Genomic DNA, 25,175 nt, shown 5'->3' on the forward strand with positions numbered 1-25,175 from the left:
CTTGCCCTGTGATTAATCTGTTCTGCTTGGGTTATGAATGCCTCCTTGAGTGGAGTAAGGGAGCCAGGCCCCACCCTGGGCGTGGTCAGCCTGTGAGAGGCCCTCATTGGTGGACAGCCTCCCTGCTGCTCTGCTCTCCAGGGTCAGAGTGCAGGTCTGGCTGGGCTCCGGCCTCTTCCCCTCATCAGGCCTGCTTCTGCTCACTTCTCCCTTTGTCCCCACAAGGCAGATGTGGTTATTGATCTGATTGCCCAAAGAACTAGGTATGAGTTGGGCCTTGTTCATTGGAAGGACTGATGCTGAAGCTGTAACTCCAATACTTTGGCCACCGATGCAAAGAGCTGACTCATTTGAAAAGACCCTGATGCTGGGAAAGGTTGAAGGTGGGAGAAGGGGACAACAGAGGATGAGATAGTTGGATGGCATCACCGACTCAATGGACATGAGTTTGGGTAAACTCTGGGAGTTGGTGATATCGACAGGGAAGCCTGGCATGCTGTAGTTCTTGGGCTCGCAAAGAGTTGGACATGACTGAGTGACTGAACTGACCTGGGCCCGTGAGGGGACAGGGACACCTGACATTCCCCTGCCCTTGCTGCTTCCTGCTTCCACGTCGTGAACAGAACTAAGCCCTCATTCCGTGCGCCTCCTTCTCTCTCCCCATCTCCACGCGGCTTGCCGGGTAGGTGGCCTTCATGGACCCTCAAGCCCCTGCAACCCTCTCCTCTAATGTTGCCTTTTTAAAACCTTTCCCTGAAAGCAAAGGGAAGGCCAAGTCTTCTGAGCCTGAGTGGCCCATTCTCCCCACCTGTCCCCACATTGCACATCTTGCATTAAACACTGTTCTTTCACCACAACCCATGAGAGCCTGGAAGATTGGCTTTACTGCGCCCGGGCAGGTAGACCCAAGTCTGGTTCAGGACAAACGAAAACAGATCCACAGATACAGAGAACAAATCAGTGGTTACCAGGGGAAAGGAAAGAGGAGAGGGGCAAGGTAGGTGCTGGGGAGGAAGAGGAACAAACTGCTATGTATAAAGTAGATAAGCTACAAGGATATTGTACTGCACAGGGAATTAGTCATTCCGTTGTAATAACTTTAAACTGAGTGTAATCTATTAACGTATTGAATCACCATGTTGTACACCTGCAACTGATACGATATTGTAAATCAACTACATCTCAGTTTAAAAAAAAAAAAAACACCTGATTATTGATACGTAATCCTTGTGCACACAGAGCTGTAGCTCTGTGGCCTGGGGTAAATCACATCATCTCTGCAGGCTTGTTTGCAGGTCTACAAAACCCACATCACCACCCCACAGATGGTGGTGGCAGTGGAACCTGGCCAGGCCGGGCCTTGTGTCTGCAGAGCAAACAGGGTTTCCCCCTCCCCTCTCATCTGGGTCTCAGGTTCCGCAGGCTCATCCGTCAACCTGCTCTGTGCAAACCCAGAAATGAGCTCCGAGGAACTGAATGAGCACCAGGATCTGAGAGCACAGAACACAGGTTGAGGGGGGCGGTGCTGAGCTCCTCTCGGCCTTGCCCGGAGGGTCACTCTGCCCCCTCCAGCCAGCACCCCAGGACTTGCTTTCCGAGGGATCCCAACTCCCCAACAACCATTTCCCCCTTGGGGTCTGACTTCTGTCCCTCGACCCCAGTGGGGCTGCGCCTTCACAGCTCAACAGAAGCCTCTCAAGGCCTCCACCCTGGGTCTTTCTGAGTCTAAAGCCTCGGGCAGGGGTGGGCCTGGGGGCCTGACAAGGGTTGATGAAACTAAAAGCCTTGCTTCTCTGCTGGTCACCAGGTGATTGGACTCCGCAGGGACTGTAGAGAGACAAGCCGCGGTGGTGGTTTCATAGACTGGACCCTTTAAACAGGTATATCGCACACAGTATGTCAATAGATCTCTACAAAGTTGTCCAAAGGAAATCAAGTAATAAGGCAGCTGGCCTTGTAGCCTCCTGGTGCGATGTCCTGTGAAATACGCAGCGTCACCTGGAAGGTGCTCTTGCCGAAACGTTTCACCTGAATCAAACTGAGCCTTCAGACCTCACTCCCTGTCTACAGGAGTCATGCGGAGACACCACCAAGAAACTGCCAGATGAGTAGCAAGTGTGGAATATTCAATATCATTTTAAAAACAAAACCAGCTAGGGAAATGTTCTCAATTGAAAGAGGTGACGTCACCTCATGCGTTGTGAAACTGCAGTGAGCCCTGGTTTGAGAAAAGCAACTGTGAAAACACGTGGGGCACGATTTGGAGAATTTGAACAGGAACTGAACGTTAGGAGGTTCTTGTTCATTTTCTTCTGTGCATAATGTTTAGGTAAGCCATCCTTCTTCTTAGGAGATGCTTGTTGAAATATCTGGGGGCAAACATCGTATCTGCAATTTTTCAATGTTTCCAAGACACACAGCCAAGTGCTCTAACACCAGAAATGCAAATATGACAAGCGGTTAGCAAAGACTGAACTTTATTCTTTTCCAAAATGGCTTTGGAGAGTCTCGGTCCTTTGAGTTTCCACCCAAAGTTTAGAATCGGCTTGTCAATTTCCATGAAAAAAGCCGGTAGGATTTTTTTTTAAGGTTATTATTTATTTACTTATCTGGCCATGCGACATGCAGGATGTTAGTTTCAGGGATCGAACCCACTCCCTCATGCAGGGGAAGCACAGGGTCTTAACCACTGGACCACCAGGGAAGTCCTCAGCCCAATGAGATTTTGATTGAGAAGTACTCTCCAATGAATTTACACTCTGCTGCCCTCCAGTTGAGCACACTGCCCTCCAGCACATTGCTGACAATCACTTCCACAGAGTTCGACAGGACCCCTCAGCTTCATGGGAATCCCTTCTGATTTTTCTGATTCATCTTGCCCAACATGACTTCTGTTCCATCTACATCCCTCTCCTCTCTTCCTTCAAATTTCAAGGTTCCCTTTTAAAGCCATAAATTTAATCATTATTCCTGGAGGTGGGGATTCCCTGTGCGGGGAATCCCAATCCAAGAGGACAGAACATTTAATTCCTTTCCCAAGCTCACCACATGCCCCACCCCTGCTCCCTGGGCTCTGCCCTGACTCTCTCTGACCTTAGGCAGGGATGGACTCTCTGAGAGCCTCAGTTTACTTAACAGTAAGTGGAAAGATTAGACTAAATCTGTGCTGTGGTTTCAACTGTGGCAATGGTTTGATTTGGTTTTGTAATCACCAAAACTCCTTCAAGATTCTGATTAAATCTATCCAGAGAAAAGTACACTCACAAATAAACATTTTGCAAATCATCTCCAAGAGTTTACAAACTTTGCAGAGCCTACCCACAGTCTTCATGCTAGCAAAGTAATGTTCAAAATTCTCCAAGCTAGGTAGGCTTCAACAGTACATGAACCAAGAACTTTTCAGATGTTCAAGCTGGATTTAGAAAAGACAGAGAAACCAGAGATCAAACTGCCAACATTCGTTGGATCATAGAAAAAGCAAGAAAATTCCAGAAAAACATCTACTTCTGCTTCATTGACTATGCCAAAGCCTTTGACTGTGTGGATCACAATAAACTGTGAAAAATTCTTCAAGAGATAGGAATACCAGACCACCTTACCTGCCTCCTGAGAAACCTATATGCAGGATAAGAAGTAACAGTTAGAACCAGACATGAAACAAAGGACTGGTTCCAAATTGGGAAAGGAGTATGTCAAGGCTGTATATCGTCACCCTGCTTATTTAACTTATGTCAGAGTATATCAGGCAAAATGCCGGATTGGATGAAGCTCAAGCTGGAATCAAGATTGCTGGGAGAAATATCAATAACCTCAGATATGCAGATGACACCACCCTTATGGCAAAAAGTGAAGATGAACTAAAGAGTCTTTTGATAAAAGTAAAAGAGCAGAGTGAAAAAGCTGGCTTAAAACTCAACATTCAGAAAACAAAGATCATGGCATCCAGTCCCATCACTTCATGGCAAATAGATGGAGAAACAATGGAAACAGTGAGAGACTTTATTTTCTTGGGCTCCAAATCACTGCAGATGGTGACTGCAGCCATGAAATTAAAAGATGCTTGCCCCTTGAAAGAAAAGCTATGAACAACCTAGAAAGCATATTAAAAAGCAGAGACATTACTCTGCCAAGAAAGGTCTGTCTAGTCAAAGCTATAGCTTTTCCAGCAGTCATATATGGATGTAAGAGTTGGACTATAAAGAAAGCTGAGTACCGAAGAATGGATGCTTTTGAACTGTGGTGTTGGAGAAGCCTTTTGAGAGTCCCTGGACTGCAAGGAGATCAAACCAGTTCATCCTAAAGGAAATCAGTCCTGAATATTCATTGGAAGGACTGATGCTGAAGCTGAAACTCTAGTACTTAGGCCACCTGATGAAAAGAACTGACTTATTAGAAAAGACCCTGATGCTGGGAAAGATTGAAGGCAGGAGGAGAAGGGGACGACAGAGGATGAGATGGTTGGACAGAATCACCAACTTGATGGACATGAGTTTGAGCAAACTCCAGGAGTTGGTGAGGGACAGGGAAGCCTGGCATGCTGCAGTCCACGGGGTCTCAAAGAGTCGGATACAACTGAGCGACTGAACTGACTGACCCACAGACTTCAGTTTAATAATCCTTGTGGCTAACTGCCTTTTACTTTTTTTTCAATAGCTCTCTCTGGCTCTAATTCTAATTCCGCTTAAAAATAGAAACAGGAAAGTAGCAATTTTCATCCCTGCTCAAAACATACCTCCAAGAAAAAAATAGTAGAGGACAAGGGAGCCTGGAGTGCCACAGTCCATGGGGTCACAGAGTCGGACACAACTGAGCGACTGAGCAACAACCAAGAATGGTTCTGACATTCCTTGCCAAGTTCTGATGAGCAGGATTCTAGAAAATCCCTGCGCTAAGAAGATGAGTGATTTAGGCTAGGAAGCCCCATGCATCTGTTCATTTGCCTCTCAGAACTGAAAGCTAATTATCTGTAGAATTTGACAGGCCTCTCCTCTCATGTAATCTTTCTCCATCTTTCAATTTGGTTCATAAAATGTGACCAATATATTTAGCAATTTGCTAAATTTAGCTTCTGCTTTGGTGGCTCAGATGGTAAAGAATCTGCCTGCAATGTGGGAGACCTGGGTTCAGTCCCCGGACCAGGAAGATCCCCTGGAGAAGGAAACGGCAATCCACTCCAGTATTCTTGCCTGGAGAATTCCTTGGACAGAGGAGCCTGGTGGGCTACAGTCCATGGGGTCTCAAAGAGTCAGAAATGACTGAGCAAGTAACACTTTCACTTTCACTTCAAATTTAGTTGGAGTTGTGCTGAATTTACACAGCTACGTTGTAAACAAAATAATTTTAAAATCTTTTTCTATCAGAATAATTAAATTGGGTCAAATGGGAAGTGTATGAAAACATCATCGTAAACTCTTTAAAAAGTACAACTTTTTCTAGCTGTATCACTGAAACCCATCCACAGGAAAATCTCTCATTTAGACTCAGGGAACAATTCGGTAACACAGACGTAAGCAATAAAAGAATCATTTTTCCTGCAAAGGTGGATTTATTCAGGAACAGCAAAGGAAATGGAATTCAGAAGAAGCAAGCTATATAGCAAAAAGCCATGGGCAAATCCAGAGAGGAATGAAACATTTACAAAGAAAAAGGAGGAAGTTGGGACGGGTTGTTTTGAATGAAAGTCTTTTGGAGAAAAGTGAGAGTTCAAGGTCTCCCTGGCTGGGTTCTGTTGGCTGAGTTGCCAGGGTGGTTTCTTTTGTTTATGTACGTGTTTATTTATTTTTGACTGTGCTGGGTCTTTGTTGCTTCGTGGGCTTTTCTGTGGTTGGGGTGAGCGGGGGGCTTCTCTTCACTGCAGTGTGCAGGCTTATTGCGGTGGCTTGTCTTGCGGCGCATGGGCTCTGGAACAGGCAGGCTTCAGTAGTTGCTGCACGTGGGCTCAGCAGTTGCAGCTCCTAGGCTCTAGAACACAAGCTCAGTAGTTATGGCGCACAGGTCAGCTGCCCCGAGGCATGTAGGATCTCCCTGGATCGAGGATCGAACCCACGTTCCCTATACTGGCAGGTGGATTCATTACCACTGAGCCTCCAGGGAAGCCCCAAGTGATTTCTTGTAGGGGATGCAACACACATCTTCTCCTGTGTGGGCTGTGATAGATAATTCTTTCCTGTAAGTGACCTGGAGGACACAACTGAAGTGACTTAGCACAGCACACGACGGAGACACAGGTAGAGAACAGGCTGTGGACACAGCGGGGAGGGGGGTAAGGTGAGAAGAATAGAGAGCGGAGTATTGTATCATATACAGTACCATATGCAAAATAGATAGCTAGTGGGAAGTTGCTGTATAACACAGGGAGCTCAGTGTGGTGTCTGTGACCACCAAGAGGGGTGGGACGGAGGCTCAGATGTATACCTATGGCTAATCCACACTGCTATATGGCAGAAACCAACACAACATCATAAATCCTCCAATTAAAAATAATTTTTTTAAAGTGCTGTCCTTGCATTATTTTGACCACTTACTCCTGATCATTGTCACGGTGAAACGATGGCCTCGGTTTCTTCCTGGCTGTTGACCAGTCCTTTCTCAGCTCCTGGCCGTCCCAGCCTCTCCACAGGCAGCTCACGGCAACCCAGAAAGGGCTGAACAACCCCAAGTCCAGGTCTTTCACAGCCTAACCCTATCGGTGACATCCTTTTTTTTTTTGTCTCATCATATTTATATTCTGCTGTTGAGAACAGGTCACTGGGCCCAGCACACACTCAAGGTGGGGAGGGGAGGCACAGCAGGTGCAAACACCAGGAGATGGGATGGGGTGGGGGCATCGAGGAAGCTGCCTGCTACAGACATCAAATTTTAGTGATTATATCCTCTATATCTATTTACATAGGATGAAAAATTTCCGGAGTGATATTAAAAAATGCATGGGAGGATGGATAGTATTCCAAAATTCTTAAATAAACAAGTAAAAGGTTTGGAGACCACGGAGCTCGAGGCCTAAAGCAGCTGTGTCCTGTCGCCAGCGGGGGCTCAGGTGGTCGCCAGGGGTCCGCCAGCAGCAGGCAAAGGGCCACTGCTTTGGACCAGAAGAAGATCCACCGCCTCAGACCTGGAGATCCATTTACAGTCGGTGGGATCTGGGTGGGGGTTGTTCGAGACCAGCAGAGGCGTTCAGGGTTGTCAGGAAAGGGAATGTGGACGACGGCTGTCTCAGGATGAAGGAAGGACCCGGTCTGCGGACTCTCAGCAGACTTGGAGCGGGTCTCTGGCGAAAGCGCGGGCTCAGCGCAGCGCTGCGTGAACCGGAGGCCGAGGGCCCCCCACCTCCTCTGGGACCCCGGCGCAGTCGGAGCGCGGAGCGGTCCCGGCCTCGAGAAGGGGGAGGAAAAGCCAGGAAAGCAATGCAGGGAGGAGGTGCGGATACGCAGAGAGGGAACTGAGAAAAAGAACTTCCTCTGACGGAGAAGAAGAGTAAGACCGGAGGCGAGAGCAAGGGGCAGATAGTAAAATAGTTTTACGGCCTGACGAAGAGCGGAGATGGAATATAGGACGAGCTGAAGCGCAGGAGCAGGCGGGGCGGGAGAACCGCGGGGAGGATCCAGGGAGGAGCGCAAGGAGGAGCCCGGAGGAGCTGGGGAGGAGTTGGGGAGAAACGCGGGGAGGAGCGCGAGGCGGAGCCCGGGAGGAGGGCGCACCTGGGACGCACGTCGGGGAGGGACAGGCGGAAGGACTGTCCCGGCCGAGCCCTCCCCTCTGCGTGGCCCGCCCCGGGCAGGGCTGGAAGCCGGAAGCAGGCGCGGGAGAACGACTCGGGACTCAGCCGAGGGGATCCTCGGGGCGCGCCCTCGCTGCGCCCCCAGCCCGGGCGCGAGCCTTCCGCGAAGGGCCGGGACCATGGGGGCTCCGCGCCGCCGGCCGCGCGTGTTCCCCGGGTCCCCTCCGGGGCCGTCGCTCCTACTCTTCCTCCTGCTCCTGCGCCCGCCGGGCCTCGGTCTCGCCTCTCCGAGGCTCTTGGACCACCCGGCGCCCGAGTGCTCCCAGGAGGTGAGATCGGACGCGTCCCGGGGGGTGGAGGTGGGGGTGGGGTGGAGGGTGGGGGTAGCCGAGGATGCTGTCGGTCGGGCGGGCGGCCGGGGGCCGGGGCCGGAGTAGCGGGGTTTCGGGGGTTCCAAGGCTTGGGCACAAGAGCGGGCCGCCCTGGGCAGGACAAGCGGAGCGTCGCGAGTTGCGGTGCGAGCCAGGGAAGAGACGGAGTTTGCTGGGAAAGATCGCGCAGCGCGGGTTGCACAACCTGGGCAGGCGTCCCGGCGGCGCCTCCAGGGGGAGCCCCGCAGTTGGGGAAGGACTTGGGGGAGGCGCGCCGGCCGGAGGCGGGGCCTGAGGAGGGCGAGGCGGGACCCGTCCCGTTGCCAACCCCGGTAGTCCATCCCTCCTCCCCTCCCCCCCCCCGCGCCGAGCCGGCGCCCGGGGGACCCCGCGGCCGCAGCGTCTGGCGCACAAGCCCCGGCTCTGCGGGGCAGCTTCCGGGGAGAGTTGTAAGGGCAGCGCGATGACCCCTCCGGGCGAGCCCTGGGCACCGCGTGGACCCTCCGGACGGCGCCCCCTCCGGCTCCCACCGCCCGCCCGCGTCTGGAGTCCCGCAGGGCTGTAGGCACCCGTCAGTTGCCGGCTGTGCCCACAGGAAGCGACACACCCACACCCACTGCCTGGTAGTGGCCTTGGGGTGGAGGCCCGTCTTAAGGGAAAAGAGACAGACGGTGCTGGCCGCGGGCTGCCCTCTCCCGCCGCTCCTCTCGGTTTCCTCGGCCCCCTCCCCTTCGCCTCTAACCCTAAGAAATGACGCTCCTTATCTGAGTCAGAGGATGTGGAACAACCAAAGGGGTATTTCTCCCTATCTAATGTTGCGGAGGATTCATAAGAGGGTGAAAGGTCAGTGACTGTTGAGCAAAATCTTTTTTTTTTTAACATGATGTTGGGAAAGGTCCTTGTGACCCTGGGCAGAGCAGGGGACCCGCTCAGCAGGTCCTACTTGGGGACTCTGCTGTCTGGGACTCAGTTCATTTTTAGATGGCCTTTTGCTGACCGCATGCAAAATACAAGGTCCTGAAACAACAAAGACACACTCGCTGATGACGGATGTTGGGGCAGTAAATCACAGAAGTCAGCCTGGAGCAGGAGCCTCTGTCAGCCAGGAGCGATGGAGTTCCAGGGAACAGGGAAGCTCCTGCTTCCTGGGTGCCTTTCCTGCAGACAGGGCACTTGGGCAGCCCTCCAAGAGAGTCTAGAGCGTTCCAGGAGAGGGAAAGCGCTGAGCCAAGGCCCGAGGGTGGGCAGGATGAAGAGTGGGCGGTCTGTGTGGCAGGAAAGTGGGAGAAGCAGCTGCAAATGAGGGAGGGTCTCTGCTGAGCTGGGCTGAAAGGGCTTGGCCTCAGTTGCTCACCCGGAGCAGGGGCTTGGCTTGATGGCGGCGGAGCAGGGGCTAGAGAGGGACCCTGGGCAGTTTGTCTACACCTGCCAGGCTCTGCCTTCCCTCTGCCTCCTGTACACCTGGCCAGAGAACAAGGCCCCACTGCCAGCTGGCTCCCCTGAAAAGAGAGGGGTTAGGCCCCCCAGATTTCTGTCCCTCCACTGGCGCTTCCATGGATGGAGCACCTCTTAGTGACTTGATCTCAGAGGACCTGGCTTCGCATCCTGACTTCACCACCACGGCATAAGCACAGGCCGTGGGGGCTGACAGATGTTTGTGGACTGAAAAGAGGAAGGGGAGGGTGAGCAGGTGAATGACAGCTAGCTCTGTCCAAGAGGCAGCAATGGGTGGAGAGACCAACAGCTGGTGCCAGCTGCTCAGAGTTAGCCAGGGAGCTGGTGCTCCTCAGCAAGAGAAGCCCGCCCCCGACAACCTGAGAGTAGCCCCCGCTCGCTGCGACTGGAGAAAGCCAGCGCATAGTAACAAAGACCCAGCGCAGCCAAAAATAAATAACATTTTTAAAAATATGTATTTTTTTTAAGTGGTGAGGTGGTGATGGTACCTACCTCATAGGGCTGTTGTAGATTCAATGAGATCTCCATACAAAGTGCTATCGATGCCTGGCCCAGGAGAGCTCAGGGAACACTGGCCACTACCACCTAACACTGTCTTCAACATCATGGGCATCTTCTCCGGGGTTTCTGCAAGAGGTCCAACGTGGTGCTGTTCATGAGCTCATAAACAGTGTTCTGGTCCTATTGTTTTTCCATCGTTCAGTCCTCTCTGACTCTCTGCAACCCCACGGACTGCAGCACGTCAGGCTTCCCTGTCCTCCACTATCTCCCGGAGCTTGCTCAAACTCATTTCCATTGAGTCGGTGATGCCATCCAATCATCTCATCCTCTGTCGTCCCCTTCTCCTCCCGCCTTCAATCTTTCCCAGCATCAGGGTTTTTTCCGATGAGTCGGCTCTTCACATCAGGTGGCCAAAGTATTGGAGCTTCAGCTTCAGCATCAGTCCTTCCAATGAATATTCAGGACTGATTTCCTTTAGGATGGACTGGTTTGATCTCCCTGAAGTCCAAGGGACTCTCAAGCGTCTTCTCCAACACCACAGTTCAAAAGCATCAGCTTTCCTTAAGGTCAACTCTCACAGCCATACATGACTATTGGAAAAACCATAGCCTTGACTAGACGGACCTTTGTTGGTAAAGTAATGTCTCTGCTTTTTAATATGCTGTTTACATTGGTCATGGCCATTCATGGCTGCAGTCACCATCTGCAGTGATTTTGGAGCCCAAGAAAATAAAGTCTCTCACTGTCTCCATTGTTTTCCCATCTATTTGCCATGAAGTGATGGGACCAGATGCCATGATCTTAGTTTTCTGAATGTTGAGTTTTAAGCCAACTTTTTCACTCTGCTCTTTCACTTTCATCAAGAGGCTCTTTAGTTCTTCGCTTTCTGCCATAAGGGTGGTGTCATCTGTGTTCCTGACGTTATTAATATTTCTCCTGGCAATCTTGATTCCAGCTTGTGCTTCATCCAGCCCAACATTTCCCATGATGTATTCTGCATATAAGTTAAATAAGCAGGGTGACATTATACAGCCTTGACGTACTCCTTTTCCAATTTGAAACCAATCTGTTCCAAGTCCAGTTCTAACTGTTGCTTCTTGACCTGAATACAGATTTCTCAGAAGATAGGTAAGGTGGTCTGATATTCTCATCTCTTTCAGAATTTTCCACAGTTTGTTGTGATCCACACAGAAAGGCTTTGGGTAGTCAATAAAGAAGAAGTAGATGTTTTGCTGGAACTCTCTTGCTTTTTCTGTGATCCAGGGGATGTTGGCAATTTGATCTCTGTTTCCTCTGCCTTTTCTAAATCCAGCATGAACATCTGGAAGTTCATGGTTCACGTACTGTTGAAACCTGGCTTGGAGAATTTTGAGCATTACTTTGCTAGCATGTGAGATGAGTGCAATTGGAAATATAGTTAGTCATATCATTTCTCTTGAATTGACTCTCTAAATATTCACATATTGTTTCTCCTATTTCTGCTTAATATTGTTCTGCATTTGGAGAAATTTCCTGAATTTTATAGCCTGGTTTGTCTATGGATTTTTTTTATTTTCATGGTTCATTTTTAAATTAAATTTATTTATTTTTAACTGAAGGATAATTGCTTTACAATCTTGTGTTGGCTTCTGCCAAATATCAACATGAATCAGCCATTGGTATACATATGTCCCCTCCCTCTTGAAACTCTCTCCCACCTTCCTCCCCCTCAAGGTTCGTTTTTATTTCTGTTCGCTCATTTTTCCATAGTACTCTGTCCCTGTCATATGGATACAGTGCCCTCTCATTTCTTTGAGACCGTTATAATTTTGTTTTAATTTATTCTGCTCCCAGCATCATCTTGTTTCCTCCAAGAACATTCTTGTAAGTTGCTGATTTTTTTAACCTATTTTCATACAATTCTGGTACTCTTTGGTTGTCTGAGAATATTCAAGTCTAAGGTTCTAAAAGCTCATTGGATGCCCTGTGGAGCAGGCCGTGTGGATCAGTCGCTGGACTTACTGTAGGGGTCAGGCTGGGTGACCATGGCCTCTCAGATGTGGAAATCTGGAGGTCTTATCTCTGGGCTTGGCTGCCAGCGTCCTGAGCTCAGGGCAGGAAACGAGGCTCAGATGACGCGCAGCTCCTAAAGCCACTGAGAAAACGGCAGTTTCTTTTTGCCATGTGTTGCGCCCACTTCTTGCCCTGCATCTCCTCAGTTGTCAGGACAGCAAAGTACGGTGGGGAATATGGTCCCCCCAGGAGCGGCCCCAAAAGTGAGAGGGAAGGCACGTGCGTTTCATTCCTGAGTGTGAGCCCAGGGACACCGGAACCCGGCTGGCGGATCTGAGTTCTTTCTCAGCTGTAATTACCTGCTTCTCTTTTCCGCAGGGGCTGAACTGCACAGTCAAGAACAGTAAGTCACCATTTTTTTCTCTTCTCAAGTTGCCCTGATGCGGTACGGACCCCATACTGAGTTGACAAGGGACCCAGTCCCCAGCGGGAAGACCCCTGAGACTCGGGGCCGCACCTGTCATCAGGGTTTTGGAAGAATTCTCTGGGGTGCCACAATATGACCTGGCTCTGCAGTATGACCCTTTAGCCAGAGCTGTCACCCTGCAGTGGGCAATATCCAGGGTGGGATCTTGTTTTGTGTTTTAATTCAAGGAGGAGGTGCACCATTCAAGAGTCCATGCTCTTAGGGACCCAACACATAAAACAGAGCAACTCTTATGGCTGCCTCATGTCTCCTGCCCACTTCCAACCACTGCTTCATCTCAAAGCCACAGGCATGCTTTGTCATCTCTCCTGTAACGTCAGAGCTTTGCCACGACCCCCAAAGGGCATCAAGAGAACTGTGAGCCCAGTTTTGGTCTTGGGGTCATGGCCTGACTGTGAAGGCTCCTGGACCCCGCCAGGCATCCTCTTTGGGCTGCATCTCTGTCCCTTAGAGCCCGCAAGCCTCTGATTTCTGCCTCTCCTGCTCCCAGGTACCTGCCTGGACGACAGCTGGATCCACCCTCGGAACCTCACCCCCTCGTCCCCAAAAAACGTGCAGACCCAGCTGCGCTTCGCCCACACGCAGCAAGGACACTTGCTCCCCGTGGTTCACATCGAGTGGACGCTGCAGACAGATGGTGAGTGGGCGTTCGGGGTGCTGCCCACCTCTGGTGGGTCCACAGACTGGGCCTCCTAGTCCTCCCACCAGACTCAGAGGCCCTGGCTCCCGGCCCTGTGCTCAGACACGGGGGCCAGTTCAGAGAAAGGACCCATCAGTTCAGGCAGTGAGTCCTTTTTCAGAGTTCTAGATGTTAACCCACCATCCTCCACTGAAGGCCTTTCTTCAGCCCCAAATCTTCATCACCCTGGAAAACACGTCGGTCATGAACCATCTGACTGCAGGCTGGCCCTTCTGACAGCAACCCCCACACCTCAGCCTCTTGGGGGTGGAGCCGTGTGCACACCTGGGAAGACTGGGTGACGAGGGCGCCCAGGCCTGTGGATGGCCGAGTGAGTCCCTTGCTGAGGCTCATGCTCCGTCCTCAAAGTCGAGGACCCCCCTCTGACACCCACAGTCTGTCCCCAGCAGCCTAGCCACGAATTTGCAAAGCTTTCCCTTTTGGCCCGGGGTAAAGTATCTTCGTCCCTGTCCAGTGAGAGGTAGCTGTCCAGAGGCAGCGGCTAACCCAGCCCAGAGGGAGCTGGAAGGCGCAGAAAGCAGGGGTGGGTTAGTCGGCACGCATAGCAGACAGAAAATGACCCCCCGCCCCCCGGCAGCTAGCCATCCTTGGTCTCACCTGTGCTCCTCTCCCCCCTCGACCTTCAGCCAGCGTCCTCTACCTGGAGGGGGCGGAGCTGTCCATCCTGCAGCTGAACACCAACGAGCGTCTGTGTGTCAGGTTTGAGTTTCTGACCACACTGAGGCATCATCACAAGCGGGTAAGAGTCCCACCAGGGTGGGCGGTGGTGACCGCGGGGAGTGGTGGGCACATACACACACATGCACACACATGCATGCGCCCCACTCTTCCTCCCCACCTCACGTCCAGGCTCGTTGTTAGGAGGGCGGCTTCCTTGGCCAGCGCCTGCCGTCAGCCAGGGTCTCCTCCAGGCGCAGGGGCTCTGCCCAGCGCAGAGCAGCCGTGGTTTCCAGCGCAGTTTCTGTTCCTTCTGCTGCTTGGAGCCAGAATGGGTTCGTGTTTAGTTTGGTCAAAGCGCTGATTGCCAGTGTGTAGTCCCAAGCCCGGCAGCAACACCAGGGGATTGGTAGAAATGCAGGTTCCACGTAGCCCCCCAGACCTCCTGAACCAGAGGCTGGAGTGTTCAAACGGCTGCGGTTGGTGGTGACAAGCCGTCCAGTTGATCCTGATGCAGGCTCGTCTCAATTCTGCCGGTTTACATCTGACAAGTGGCCACAGGCAGAGCTCCCAGAACACAAGCAGCAAAGACAGATACCCTGTCCTGTGTTTAGTGAGGACGGGATCCCCCAACTACCGGGAGGATGGGGAGGACCAGGGACCCCAAGCAGTCCACCAGGGGAGCTGGAGTCAGTGCGGCTCATCTCCATCGGCCTAAAAATTTTTGAGCAACAACAACGCCGTGAGGCTCAGGGGGTGGACGGGGGACCTCATAGCCTCCCACTGTACTTTCGTGCTCCAGAGACCCTGCTTTCCCTTCCACGGGGCAGAGCCACGTAACAAGTGGTCTTCAGCTGCCCCTGGGTCCCAGAGGCCTACAGCCCTGGAGTTGGAGAGGGCTGATGGGGGAGGGGCGCCTTCAACCTCGCCCATATTCTCTTGCCTTGGGCCCTGCTGTCTCCTAATGAGGCCAGAGCCAGGTGTTTGTAAACAAGCAGGAAGACCAGAAGAAACACAGAACAGGGACACGATGCCTCTGACTCGGGAGCTTGCGCCGTGGTTGTTCCCTCCCTGTGTTGGTGAATTCTTCAGGGACAGGTGGGGAGGTCTTTGGGCTCAGGTAAGAGCTGTGACCATTTGACCTCCCCTCCTTCTGTCTCCTAGTGGCGATTTGCCTTCAGCCACTTCGTGGTAGAACCCAGAGAGGAGTACGAGGTGACCGTCCACCACCTGCCTAAGCCCATCCCTGACGGGGACCCAAACCACCAATCCAGAAACTTCCTGGTGCCCGGTAAGAGCACCACCCCGCACATGCCCTTCACCCCTCACTCTGTGGTCGGCCTGTGGAACCCACGGGACAAACAGGTGCAGGGCCGGGGCTCCTGGGTGGGGGGCTGCAGCCTCCACTTCCTAAGGCGGAGTCCGTTCTCTGTGGCACCAACTTGGTGTTGGCCCAAGACCCCGGGAGTTCTATGGGAACTGAGTCCTTCATCTGGCATGTCCTGCCCAGAAGGTGTTGGGAAGAGAGGCCTGTCCCCAGAGAGCTGTGGCCTCACTGCCCACCCTGTCCCAGCCCCGGCTCCTCACTCTTCCCACGTCCTACTGTGTGTATCTGGCACCAGCCCTACTTCCCCTGCTCCCTCCTCCTGGGATGCTTGCCAGGCTCATCTTCCAAAACAGCATTTGATACATCTGCACCTCTGGGTGCATCTCTGTCCCCCCCGGAGTCTCTGCCACAGTCCGCCTTTCTCGTTGTCCGGAGCCAAGAGTGCCTGAATGCTCAGTCCCTGGAGGACAGGGCCTGGGCCTTACACCCACTTGGACAGCCTCAAGACCCTTGTAAATGGCCCGGTGTGTGGGAGGCGATTGGGAAGTGCTTGCTGAGGCCATCCACATTGTTGGAGCACCTCTTGCACACACAAAACATGTACACCCATGCATACACACAGATGTGCACATGCATGCAAATTCACTCGTGTACACACATGCACACAGATATGTGCACACATGTACACACATGTGCACGCATGGTCTGCTCACCCAGCTTTGTTTCCCCTTTTATGTCACTCCCCATCCCTGACATGCCAGCATCTTGACATAGCCATGGCATGATATTACAGTTTCCTTCTATGGTCCCTCTGGCTGGAATGGCATTCCCAGAGGGCAGGGACTTTGTCTCACTCCTGGCTATATCTCCTAGGCCTCACAAAGCACCTGGCACATACTAGGGGCTCCATAATTATTTGTCAGATGAGTGACACTCCCCGATCCCCCTCCTAGCCCCCCATCCCTAAAGCGGACTGACTCAGCACCTGTTGCTCACAGTGATTCACGCCTGTCACATCTTAAACCAATAAAAATGCTGCAATCAAGGAAATGGGGGACCAAGAAGCCGTCTCCGGGGGAGCGGTCCTCACAGGGTCCCCAGGTTGGCAGTGCCATGGAATCACCTGGGAACTTGTCAGAAATGCACCTTCCCAGGCCCACCCCAGACGGGGCTGAACCCAAGACTCCCATGAGGATGTGTGGAAGCTGGGGGGCCACGTCACCATTTGCCAAGGGGGACAAAGCCCATCTCCCCTCAAGGGCAGAAGCAGATCCAGGGAGGGAGCCCCCAGAGAGGGGGAACGGGAGTAGACAGGACCCCTCAGTCCAAGAACAAGTCTGGGGAGGGGGCTTCTGCCTGGATCTGGAAGTTTCTGGAGGGACTAGTGGTGAGGTGGCCAAGGCAGCCCCAGGCCTCGGGCCTCCGACCCATAGCAGCGTCCATTCTAGGGCTCCTCTGAAGGGGCCGCCTTTAGACAGGCTCCCAGAAAGCAGACGGTTGTTACCTCTGGCGTTAGAGGTTCTGTAAGACAAGCTCTCCAAGGCAGGGGCTGATGGTTGCACCTCTTCCCAATCCACAGACTGCAAGGACCCCAGGATGAAGGACACCACGCCATGTGTGAGTTCAGGTAACCGTGGGGGCGACCGTGTGGGAGCTTTACTTGGGTCACACACACATGCACACAGACACACAAGCATGCACATACGTGCACATGTGCAAGCACGCTCGCCCCTCTCTCTGACTCCTGGTCACGTTGTGCCCGTGCGATAGGCAGCCTGTGGGACCCCAACATCACCGTGGAGACCCTCGAGGCCCACCAGCTACAGCTGAGCTTCACCCCGTGGAACGAGTCCACCAGTTACCAGGTCCTGCTGCACAGCTTCCCGCCCGCAGAGAACCAGAGCTGCTTCCAATATGTCATCGACCTGCCCGTGGTAACTGCCCTCCCTGCCGCTTTCCTAACCCATCAGCCTGGCTCAGAGCACCCTCTCCACCCTCAAGGGCCAGACGCTCGGGCTGGGCTTAGAGCATGTGATCTCCCTTCCCGTGTGTGCAGAGTGAGGCTGATGTGCACTTGGAGAGTGGCTGGTGTGAGGTGGGTGTGTAGCTGGTGTATGGTTGATGTGTGGCTGGTGTGTGCCTGACATGTGGCTGGTGTGCAGTTGGAGTGTGGCTGGTGTGCAGTTGGAGTGTGGCTGGTGTGCACTTGGAGTGTGGCTGGTGTGCAGTTGGAGTGTGGCTGGTGTGTGCTTGCAGTGTGGCTGGTGTGCAGTTGGAGTGTGGCTGGTGTGTGCTTGCAGTGTGGCTGCGTGTGGCTGGTACGTAGTTCCTGCAGCTGACAGGAGCCCTGTCTCTGCCCTGTGCACTCAGCCCTCTGTCCTCCCCTCCCCCACATCCTCCTGGTCCTCTTTTTGCTTTGTTAATTTCATGATTGCAAAGAGGATTTGAAGACTGTACAACGTGCACATGAGGACAAGGTGGGGGGTCAAGGTGAGGCAGTAAGACGGAGCCAGGGTAGGGCCGCTGCTGGACACGTGCGTCTATCCCTTGATCCCCAGTGGCCAGGGCGTCCGATGCAGTCCTGAGGATGCAGTCCTGGGGACGGCTGCTCCTCCTGGAGCCGGACCTGCAGCCCCTCTCCCCAGGGAGGGGGCCCCTGGGTCACATCCCAGCCAGGGCTAGGGCCTCACCATCCCTCCACCCTGCAGCCCGCACAGGAAGCCACCCAGCAGCGCTGCCACATCATGGTCACCCTGCCAGACTCCAGCTGGTGCTGCCGCCACCACGTGCAGGTGGGGAGCAGGGTGGGACGGGGTGGGCAAAGGGCAGGTAGGCAGCTTGGGGGGGTCATGCTCCCCCTGGATCCAGTACCGCTACTGCCTGGGGATTTCCTGGCCAGCCACCAGCCTCGCCCAGGCAGGGTCGTCCACCCGCTCCCGCTGACGGGCCACCTGCCCAGCAGCCATGGAGACGTCCTGGAGAGGCCGGTGGGTTCCTGGTGGGCCCGTGTCCCCCAGCCTCTCCTCGCACTCTCTGCCTCACAGATCCAGCCCTTCTTCAGCAGCTGCCTCAACGACTGCCTCCGACACTCGCTGTCCGTGGCCTGCCCAGAGGTCTTGCACACCCCAGGTGGGATGCGTGGCTGCCAGGGGCCATGTGGAAGCAGGGTGGGCGAAGGTCAGCAGCCGAGACTGCACCGTGACCTGGTCCGGGGGGAAGGGGCAGTTGTCCAGGCCTGTGTCGTGCGGCCTTAGAGAGAGGCTCCAGATTGGACTCCTCGCTGACTTTCGTTAGCTGTGTGACCGCAGGAAAAGCACCGAGCCTTTCTGATCTTCAGTTTCTGTGACTGGAAAACTGGGAACTCTTTATTGTCACAGCTACAGTTAACACCATGTACTGAGTGAGCAAAGTGCTCTAACACGTCTGCTTTTAGTTCTCACAAACTCTGAGTCATAGTACTATCTGACTAGTACTGTGTACTAGGTACTACACATCATAGTACTGTGCACTGTTCACTATAGTATAGGTACTGTGTACGAAGTGCTAAGCTCTATGTGCTGGGCACTATGCACTATAGTACTGTGTGCTATGTACTAAGTACTGGGTACTACGCACCATAGTATAGATACTGTGTACTATATAGTACTAAGTATATTTTACTGTGTACCAAGTGTACTAAGTATTACACACTTGGTTCTGGGTACTATATACTATGTACCAAGTGTGTACTATGTACTGTGCACTATCACTGCTGACAACTGAAAGTCTGTCCCTGTTCTCCTTACAGACGCCAATGAAGGTGAGGCTGACCCTTTCCAGGCTGAGACACCTCAAGGGTCACGGAGAGGTCCCTGCCTAGCTTGGTGTGGGGTCAGGCGGCACGAGGAGACACCCCAGGGGAGCAGTCCGGGGTGGAAAGTGGGCGGGGCCCCAGGGCTGGCAGGGCAGAGAGGACTCCCGGGTTGGGCAGTGGGCGGGGCCCCCGGGTGTCACGTCACTCATACCACCCTCCTGCCACAGACCATACGCCCCTGTGGGTATCTGCATTCATCACAGGCCTCTCCATCCTGCTGGTGGGCTCTGTCATCCTGCTGATCCTCTGCATGACTTGGAGGCTACCAGGTAAGGGGGGGGCTACAGCCCACCTGGGATTTCCGGTCTCCCCCTCCCTCTTCCCAGACCCTTCTCCCCGCGCCAGCCCTAAGTCTGTGCTCAGGACCCCACACCCCCAGCCCTGCAGGCTATTAATAAGCATCAGTCCCCCACCCCAGGCCCGTTCTGGCCACGTTCCAAGCAGGAGGGAACATGGGTCTCCGGGGTGGGGGTTGGCCTCTCCCTGCCCCTCCATGACCCTGATCTGGGTGGCCGTTCCCTCTGTGACCACGATTCGTTCAGGGGAAGATCACCAAGCCAGGCATGAGATCTGTCGAGAGGGTCCTTCCACAGAGGGTCCCTGGGAGGGTCCAGCGTCCGGGTCTTTCCAGGGGTCAGGAGGCTGTTCTTGGGCCTCACATCTGACCTTTTCCCGAAGCACCCACTCCTTGGGGCGAGGGAAGGACCTCATGGTTCTGGGGAGCAGCCCAAAGGTGGGGGTTGAAGTCAGGTGCCAAATGCCCTCCTTGGCCTCTGTGTGACTCCAGGGAGTCAGCCCCACACCATGGGGTCCCTCACTGGGTCCAGGAGGGGAGGTCACTTAAGGACGTTGGTTCCCCGAATCACTTTCAGAATACAAGGAGGCCGCAAAGGGGCTGGGGGCGCCACTTCCAGAGACGTCTCAGAAGGCTTGTGCCTCCTGCAAGGACAGGTCTGGGGGATGGGCTTTCCCTGAAAAGGGAGTCTGCTTGGGGGCAGCCACTGAGGTGGTAACCTCCTAGGCACCGTTCTGGGGGCCCCAGACCAGTCAGTGGTGCCGAATACTTGTGACCCAGGTGGTGGGTATGTTGGATACCCACCTGTGGGTATCTTCCTCCCCTGTGGGCACTTAACCCACAGACCCATTTCACAGAGGAAGAAACCAAGCTTCAGAGACATCGGTACCTCCTCCAGGTCACACAGCGGATGTGGGAGACGCGGTCTCCCCGCCAAGGCCCAGAGCAGCTAGGAGGTGCTCCTCGGCCCCTCCCGTGGTCGGGAGATGGCCTTGTAAAACCTGTGCCACTTGTACGGACACTTCTGGAGCAATCCTTCTGACCTTGCCTTTCCTTTCAGGGTTCCGTCAAGGAAAACATGAAGATGGCACCAAAGACACAGGTGGGCACTCCTGGTTTGGGCGGCCTGGCTTCAGGGGGAGGCTGTTCACATTGGCCTGGAGGAGCTCCCGAGTCAGTTGCTGTCCTTCGGGAGATGTCACCTGCCGGGACCCACCTCCAGCCCGGAATGGAAGGACCTCAAATAGCAGCGGGGCTGGGCTCACAGCTAATCCCTGAACAAGAAGGGAGGGTCAGGGCCCCTGGAGAGCAGCTGTGTCCATGCCAGAGATAGGTCTTGGTGTCTTGAAGAAAAGATAATGCTAGCTAACGTGCAGGCTGCAGGCAAGGTAGGAAAGTGAGAGACACTCTTTTCCCTGAAGGCACAGGCTATTTTACAGGCAGCCAGTGCAGCCTGGCAGCCACCTCGGGCATCTTCTGGGGTCTCAGCTGCATTTCTTGGGCTCGGGGAGCCAAACTCAGCCTGTTTACTGTCCCTCACCGGCAGGCCAGGCCTGTGATGTGTGGTCAGCACTGAAACGCCTGAAACCACACCCTGGTTTCCTTGTTTCCCCCAGAGATCCTGCCCGCCGCCACCAGCCTGAGCCCCCCGCCCCTGAAGCCCAGGAAGGTCTGGATCGTCTACTCCGCCGACCACCCCCTCTACGTGGACGTGGTCCTCAAGTTCGCCCAATTCCTGCTCACCGTGTGTGGCACCGAAGTAGCCCTGGACCTGCTGGAGGAGCAGGCCATCTCGGAGGTAGGGGTCATGACCTGGGTGGGGCGCCAGAAGCAGGAAGTGGCGGACAGCAACTCCAAGATCGTCGTCCTGTGCTCCCGAGGCACCCGGGCCAAGTGGCAGGCGATGCTTGGCTGGGAGGACGCTGCCGCCGTGCAGCTCCGCTGCGACCGCGGGCAGCCAGCGGGGGACCTGTTCACGGCGGCCATGAACATGATCCTGCCGGACTTCAAGAAGCCGGCCTGCTTCGGCACCTATATCGTCTGCTACTTCAGCGACATCAGCTGCGAGGCGGACGTGCCCGACCTGTTCAACATCACCTCCTGCTATGAGCTCATGGACCGGTTCGAGGAGGTCTACTTCCGCATCCAGGACCTGGAGATGTTCGAGCCCGGCCGCATGCACCGCGTGGGGGCGCTCGCGGCCCAGAACTACCTGCAGAGCCCCAGCGGCCGGCAGCTCCGCGAGGCCGTGCAGCGCTTCCGCCGCTGGCAGGCCCAGCGCCCAGACTGGTTCGAACTGGAGAACCTCCGCTCAGCGGACGGCCGGGACCTCCCGTCCCTGGACGAGGAGGCCTTCGAGGAGGAGCCGCTGCCCGAAGGAGGGATCGTCCGGCAGGAGCCGCTGGTGCGGGAGCCCACCTCCCGGGACCACCTGCTGGTGGAGCTGCTCCTCGCTGGAGAAGGAGGGGGCGGGCTGGCGCGGCTGGAGCCCCAACCCCGGCCCCCGGGGCAGCCGGCAGCCCCAACGCTCCAGACCATGGTGGTCCCGGTGGACAGGGTCCCTCGGGCTCAGGTAGTGGAGCCCGTCCCACAGGAGGTGGGGAGCGGCGCTGGCCGGCTGGCCCTAGTGGAGGGAGAAGAGGCCTGCCCGCTTCTGGGGAGCCAGGGACCCCGGCGGAACAGCGTCCTCTTCCTCTCCGAGGGGCGGCTCCCGACCCCCAAGCTGAACCCGAGCCTCCAGGACATGCTCACGCCCCCCGAGGAGGAGCAGCGGCGGTCTGTGCAGTCGGACCAGGGCTATATCTCCAGGAGCTCCCCGCAGCCCCCCGACGACGACGACGATGACGACAGGGAGGGGGTCGGGGAGGAGGATGGGGGGCAGCCGCTGTCCCCCCAGGGCCTGGAGAGCCTGCGCAGCCTCCAGCTGCTGCTCTTTTTCCAGGATCTTAGCAAGAACCCCGGCCTTGGGCCCGAGGGCCAGCCATGCGCGGCCCTCCCCCAGCCGGGCGGTGAGTGAGCACGTGTGTGCGTGTGTGCACGTGTGGGCTTGCGTCCGTGAGGCCGCACCTTTAAAGGTAGCCAGCTTGACTGTGGGAGAAGGAAATGGCAACCCACTCCAGTATTCTTGCCTAGAGAATCCCAGGGACAGAGGAGCCTGGTGGGCTGCCGTCTATGGGGTCACACAGAGTCCGACATGACTGAAGTGACTTAGCATGCATGCATTGGAGAAGGAAATGGCAACCCACTCCAGTGTTCTTGCCTGGAGAATCCCAGGGATGGAGGAGCCTGGTGGGCTGCCATCTATGGGATCACACAGAGTCAGACACAACTGAAGCGACTTAGCAGCAGCAGCTTGACTATGTCCCCTTAGCTTTTCTTCAGGTCCCCGTGTGGTCACCTTCCATCCCCGAGACCCCATGGCCCATTCCCAGGAGCTAAAGGACAGACCGTCTGCCATTCCTTCCTTTGGCGTTTATCTTGGGTCCAGTATAGCCCTGACCGCCAAGGAGCTGCTCCTCTAGTGGGAGGGTCCAGGGAGCACACAGGGTGAGGGCAAGATGTGGAGGCAGAAGGGGTGCCTGTGGGGGGTGGAGGGCAGGTGGAGTCCCGAGTCTGGGGTAGGAGGGCAGTGTGTAACTGATCCTGCCGCAGAAGGTGAGCCCATGGGCCCAGCTTGGGGAGGCCTGGGGGCCAGGCTGGGGCTGGGGCATCAGGCCCTGATGCTAAAGGCCGGGGCTTCTTTACCAGGATGCCCTGTTCCCTGCAGAGGAGGCTGTAGATCAGACACACTGGTCATTTTCGGAGAAAGATTGGATAGAAGTGAATGAGCCCTGATGGCCTCAGCAGGGCCTGAAACCATGTGTGGTCTTGGTCAGTGGGAGAGCTTTGGCCAAGGATTTTTCCAGGATTGCGGGCTGAGCCCCTGGGCTATAGCATCCGGGCTCAAGAAGAACAAGGAGCCCCCAACCCTGTGCACACTGGGGTGGCTCTAGGTTCTCTTTGCTTGAACCTGAGTCCTCCACTGTAGCTTCAAGCACCTGCAAGGAGGAAGGGGTTCTGAAATTCAAGGAGAAATCAGATACCGCGTGTACACGTGTGCATGTGTGAAAGCGAGCTTATTGATAAAAGAATGAATAAATTTTTTAACTCTGATTAGAGTTCCTGGCTGTCACTTTGAGTCACATGTTATAGAGGTTGGGAGGTTCCTGGCTGCAGAGGCCTTTCTCGTGGTGAGGTTGTGCCTGGTAGCAGCAGGCTGCTGAGGCCCAGGTCCTGGACAGTGCAAGGTCCGCAGCAGCCCCGCGCAGCAAAGGACCGGGCATGGGAGTGCGACAGGCCGGCGTCCGTGCCCCCTCCCCCACATCCCTTGGTTAATACCTAGTCCCCAGTGTGTGATGGTGTTGGGGAGGGCTTCTGGGAGGAAGGGGGTCGTGGAGTGGGGTCCCATGGATGGGCTAAGTGCCCTAGTAGGAAACCTGCCATGCAAGGACACTGTGAGATGGCCACCTGTGAATCTAGAATCCGCCGGCACCCTGACCTTGGACTTCCAGCCCCGGCTCTGTTTCTGCTGTTCATAGTCTGTGCAGTCTCAGGCATTCCATTCTAGCAGCCAAGAGGACTAGGTCAGAGGAGCCGAGACCTCCCAGCCTCCAGCCTCCTGGGCGCCACCCCCCGATGTTGGGTGGGCGTCACTGGGTGCAGATGCCCACACAGCTCTCTGGGACGATCCCCCCACTTCCAGTCATCTCGTGCTCAATGTGCAGAGTGTGGGTTCCATGGCTGGAGCCAGGTGGTGCCTGCAGCAGGGTGTCCCGGCCCTGTGGTCTCAAGCCTGGTCTTGGGAGACACTCTCCGCCTGGACCACCTTCCCCACAGACCTCAGACTCCTGCTGTGCTGGCCATTGAGGCCAGACGACCCAGTTGTCACCATCCACCAGGTCCCTTTCTCACCACAGCTGCCCTTTCTTTCCTCACGACTTCACTGAGACACGATTCACAGCTCACACAGTTCACCACGGATCCTGTACAAGTCAAGGCTTTGGGGAGTTCAGAGTTCAGCAACCTTCAGCATAATCAATTTTGGAACATTTTTCTTCCTCCCCAAAGAAACCCAGCCCCTCTAATTATCACCCCATGACCCCAAACGTCCCATCGCTAGACAGTCACTAATCTTTCCATCAGTGGGTGTGCCTATGTGGACACGGTGGATATAAACGGAGTCAGGAAGATCCCCAGGTAATCAACCCTTGTTCCACCCATCTCCCCCCTCCTTCCCTAGAGCCCCCAGCCTCACACTGGTCTCAGTCTAAGTATCACCCAAATGCCAAGAGCATCAGGTATGAATAAGGCCAGGTCTCGCTTTCCATGCTATTCTGAACCACAGCTAGTGAAATCGTGCCTCACCCAGAAAGGCCCTTTGATAACAAGTGTCCTCTAGACTGTGACCCCCACGCCTCGGGGCCCTCACCAAGCAAAGTGCACAGAAGGGACTCAAGGATGGGGGAGGACCCCTGGCCATACAACCCGTGCGGATGTCCACAGCTTTTTCTCTAGGAAAGTGAGAAATGGCTAACAGGTCCTCTGGACTTTGCAGGCCACGCTGGTTCTGAACCAGCTTCTCTTTCCTGTTCAGGAAGGTCCTCAGAGGTGCTCAGGTTTTGGAGGGGCTTTTGTTCATCACTTAAATGTCCACTCAGCACCTGGAGCTGGGCCTCTGAACGCCTGCTTTGTGATGGGTTTTACTCATTTCCTGCTTATCTTTGCCTCGGGCAGAAGGGAGAAGATGCTCGCCAGTAGGACTCCCAGGATGTGGCTACCTGC

The 25,175-nt window shown here is 54.8% G+C and overlaps 2 protein-coding genes across 3 annotated transcripts; one reads left to right on the top strand and one right to left on the bottom strand.

The window, feature by feature from the left end:
* Window positions 1–4,995: 4,995 nt before the first annotated feature.
* LOC132345351 (uncharacterized) lies at window positions 4,996–7,898 on the bottom strand. Its single transcript, XM_059887144.1, has 2 exons — window positions 6,525–7,898; window positions 4,996–5,961 (listed from the first exon to the last, which is right to left on the bottom strand). Exon 1 carries the CDS (start codon window positions 7,896–7,898, stop codon window positions 6,885–6,887), a length of 1,014 nt encoding a protein of 337 aa, XP_059743127.1. The 3' UTR covers window positions 4,996–5,961; window positions 6,525–6,884.
* On the top strand, window positions 7,799–23,507 carry IL17RA (interleukin 17 receptor A). Of its 2 annotated transcripts, XM_015460734.3 has the most exons (13): window positions 7,799–8,046; window positions 12,415–12,439; window positions 13,014–13,160; window positions 13,850–13,962; window positions 15,045–15,171; window positions 16,787–16,834; window positions 16,978–17,141; window positions 17,916–17,999; window positions 18,252–18,336; window positions 18,995–19,006; window positions 19,228–19,329; window positions 20,416–20,457; window positions 20,972–23,507. In XM_015460734.3, the coding sequence occupies exons 1-13, from the start codon at window positions 7,897–7,899 to the stop codon at window positions 22,369–22,371; spliced, it is 2,499 nt and encodes an 832-aa protein (XP_015316220.2). In that variant the 5' UTR covers window positions 7,799–7,896; the 3' UTR covers window positions 22,372–23,507. The 2 variants fall into 2 exon arrangements, with proteins under 2 accessions (XP_015316220.2, XP_024848533.1); XM_024992765.2 differs by lacking the exon at window positions 18,995–19,006.
* Window positions 23,508–25,175: the final 1,668 nt, after the last annotated feature.

This window comes from Bos taurus, chromosome 5 (genome assembly GCF_002263795.3).
Source record: "Bos taurus isolate L1 Dominette 01449 registration number 42190680 breed Hereford chromosome 5, ARS-UCD2.0, whole genome shotgun sequence".
In the NCBI taxonomy this organism is placed as follows: domain Eukaryota; kingdom Metazoa; phylum Chordata; class Mammalia; order Artiodactyla; family Bovidae; genus Bos; species Bos taurus.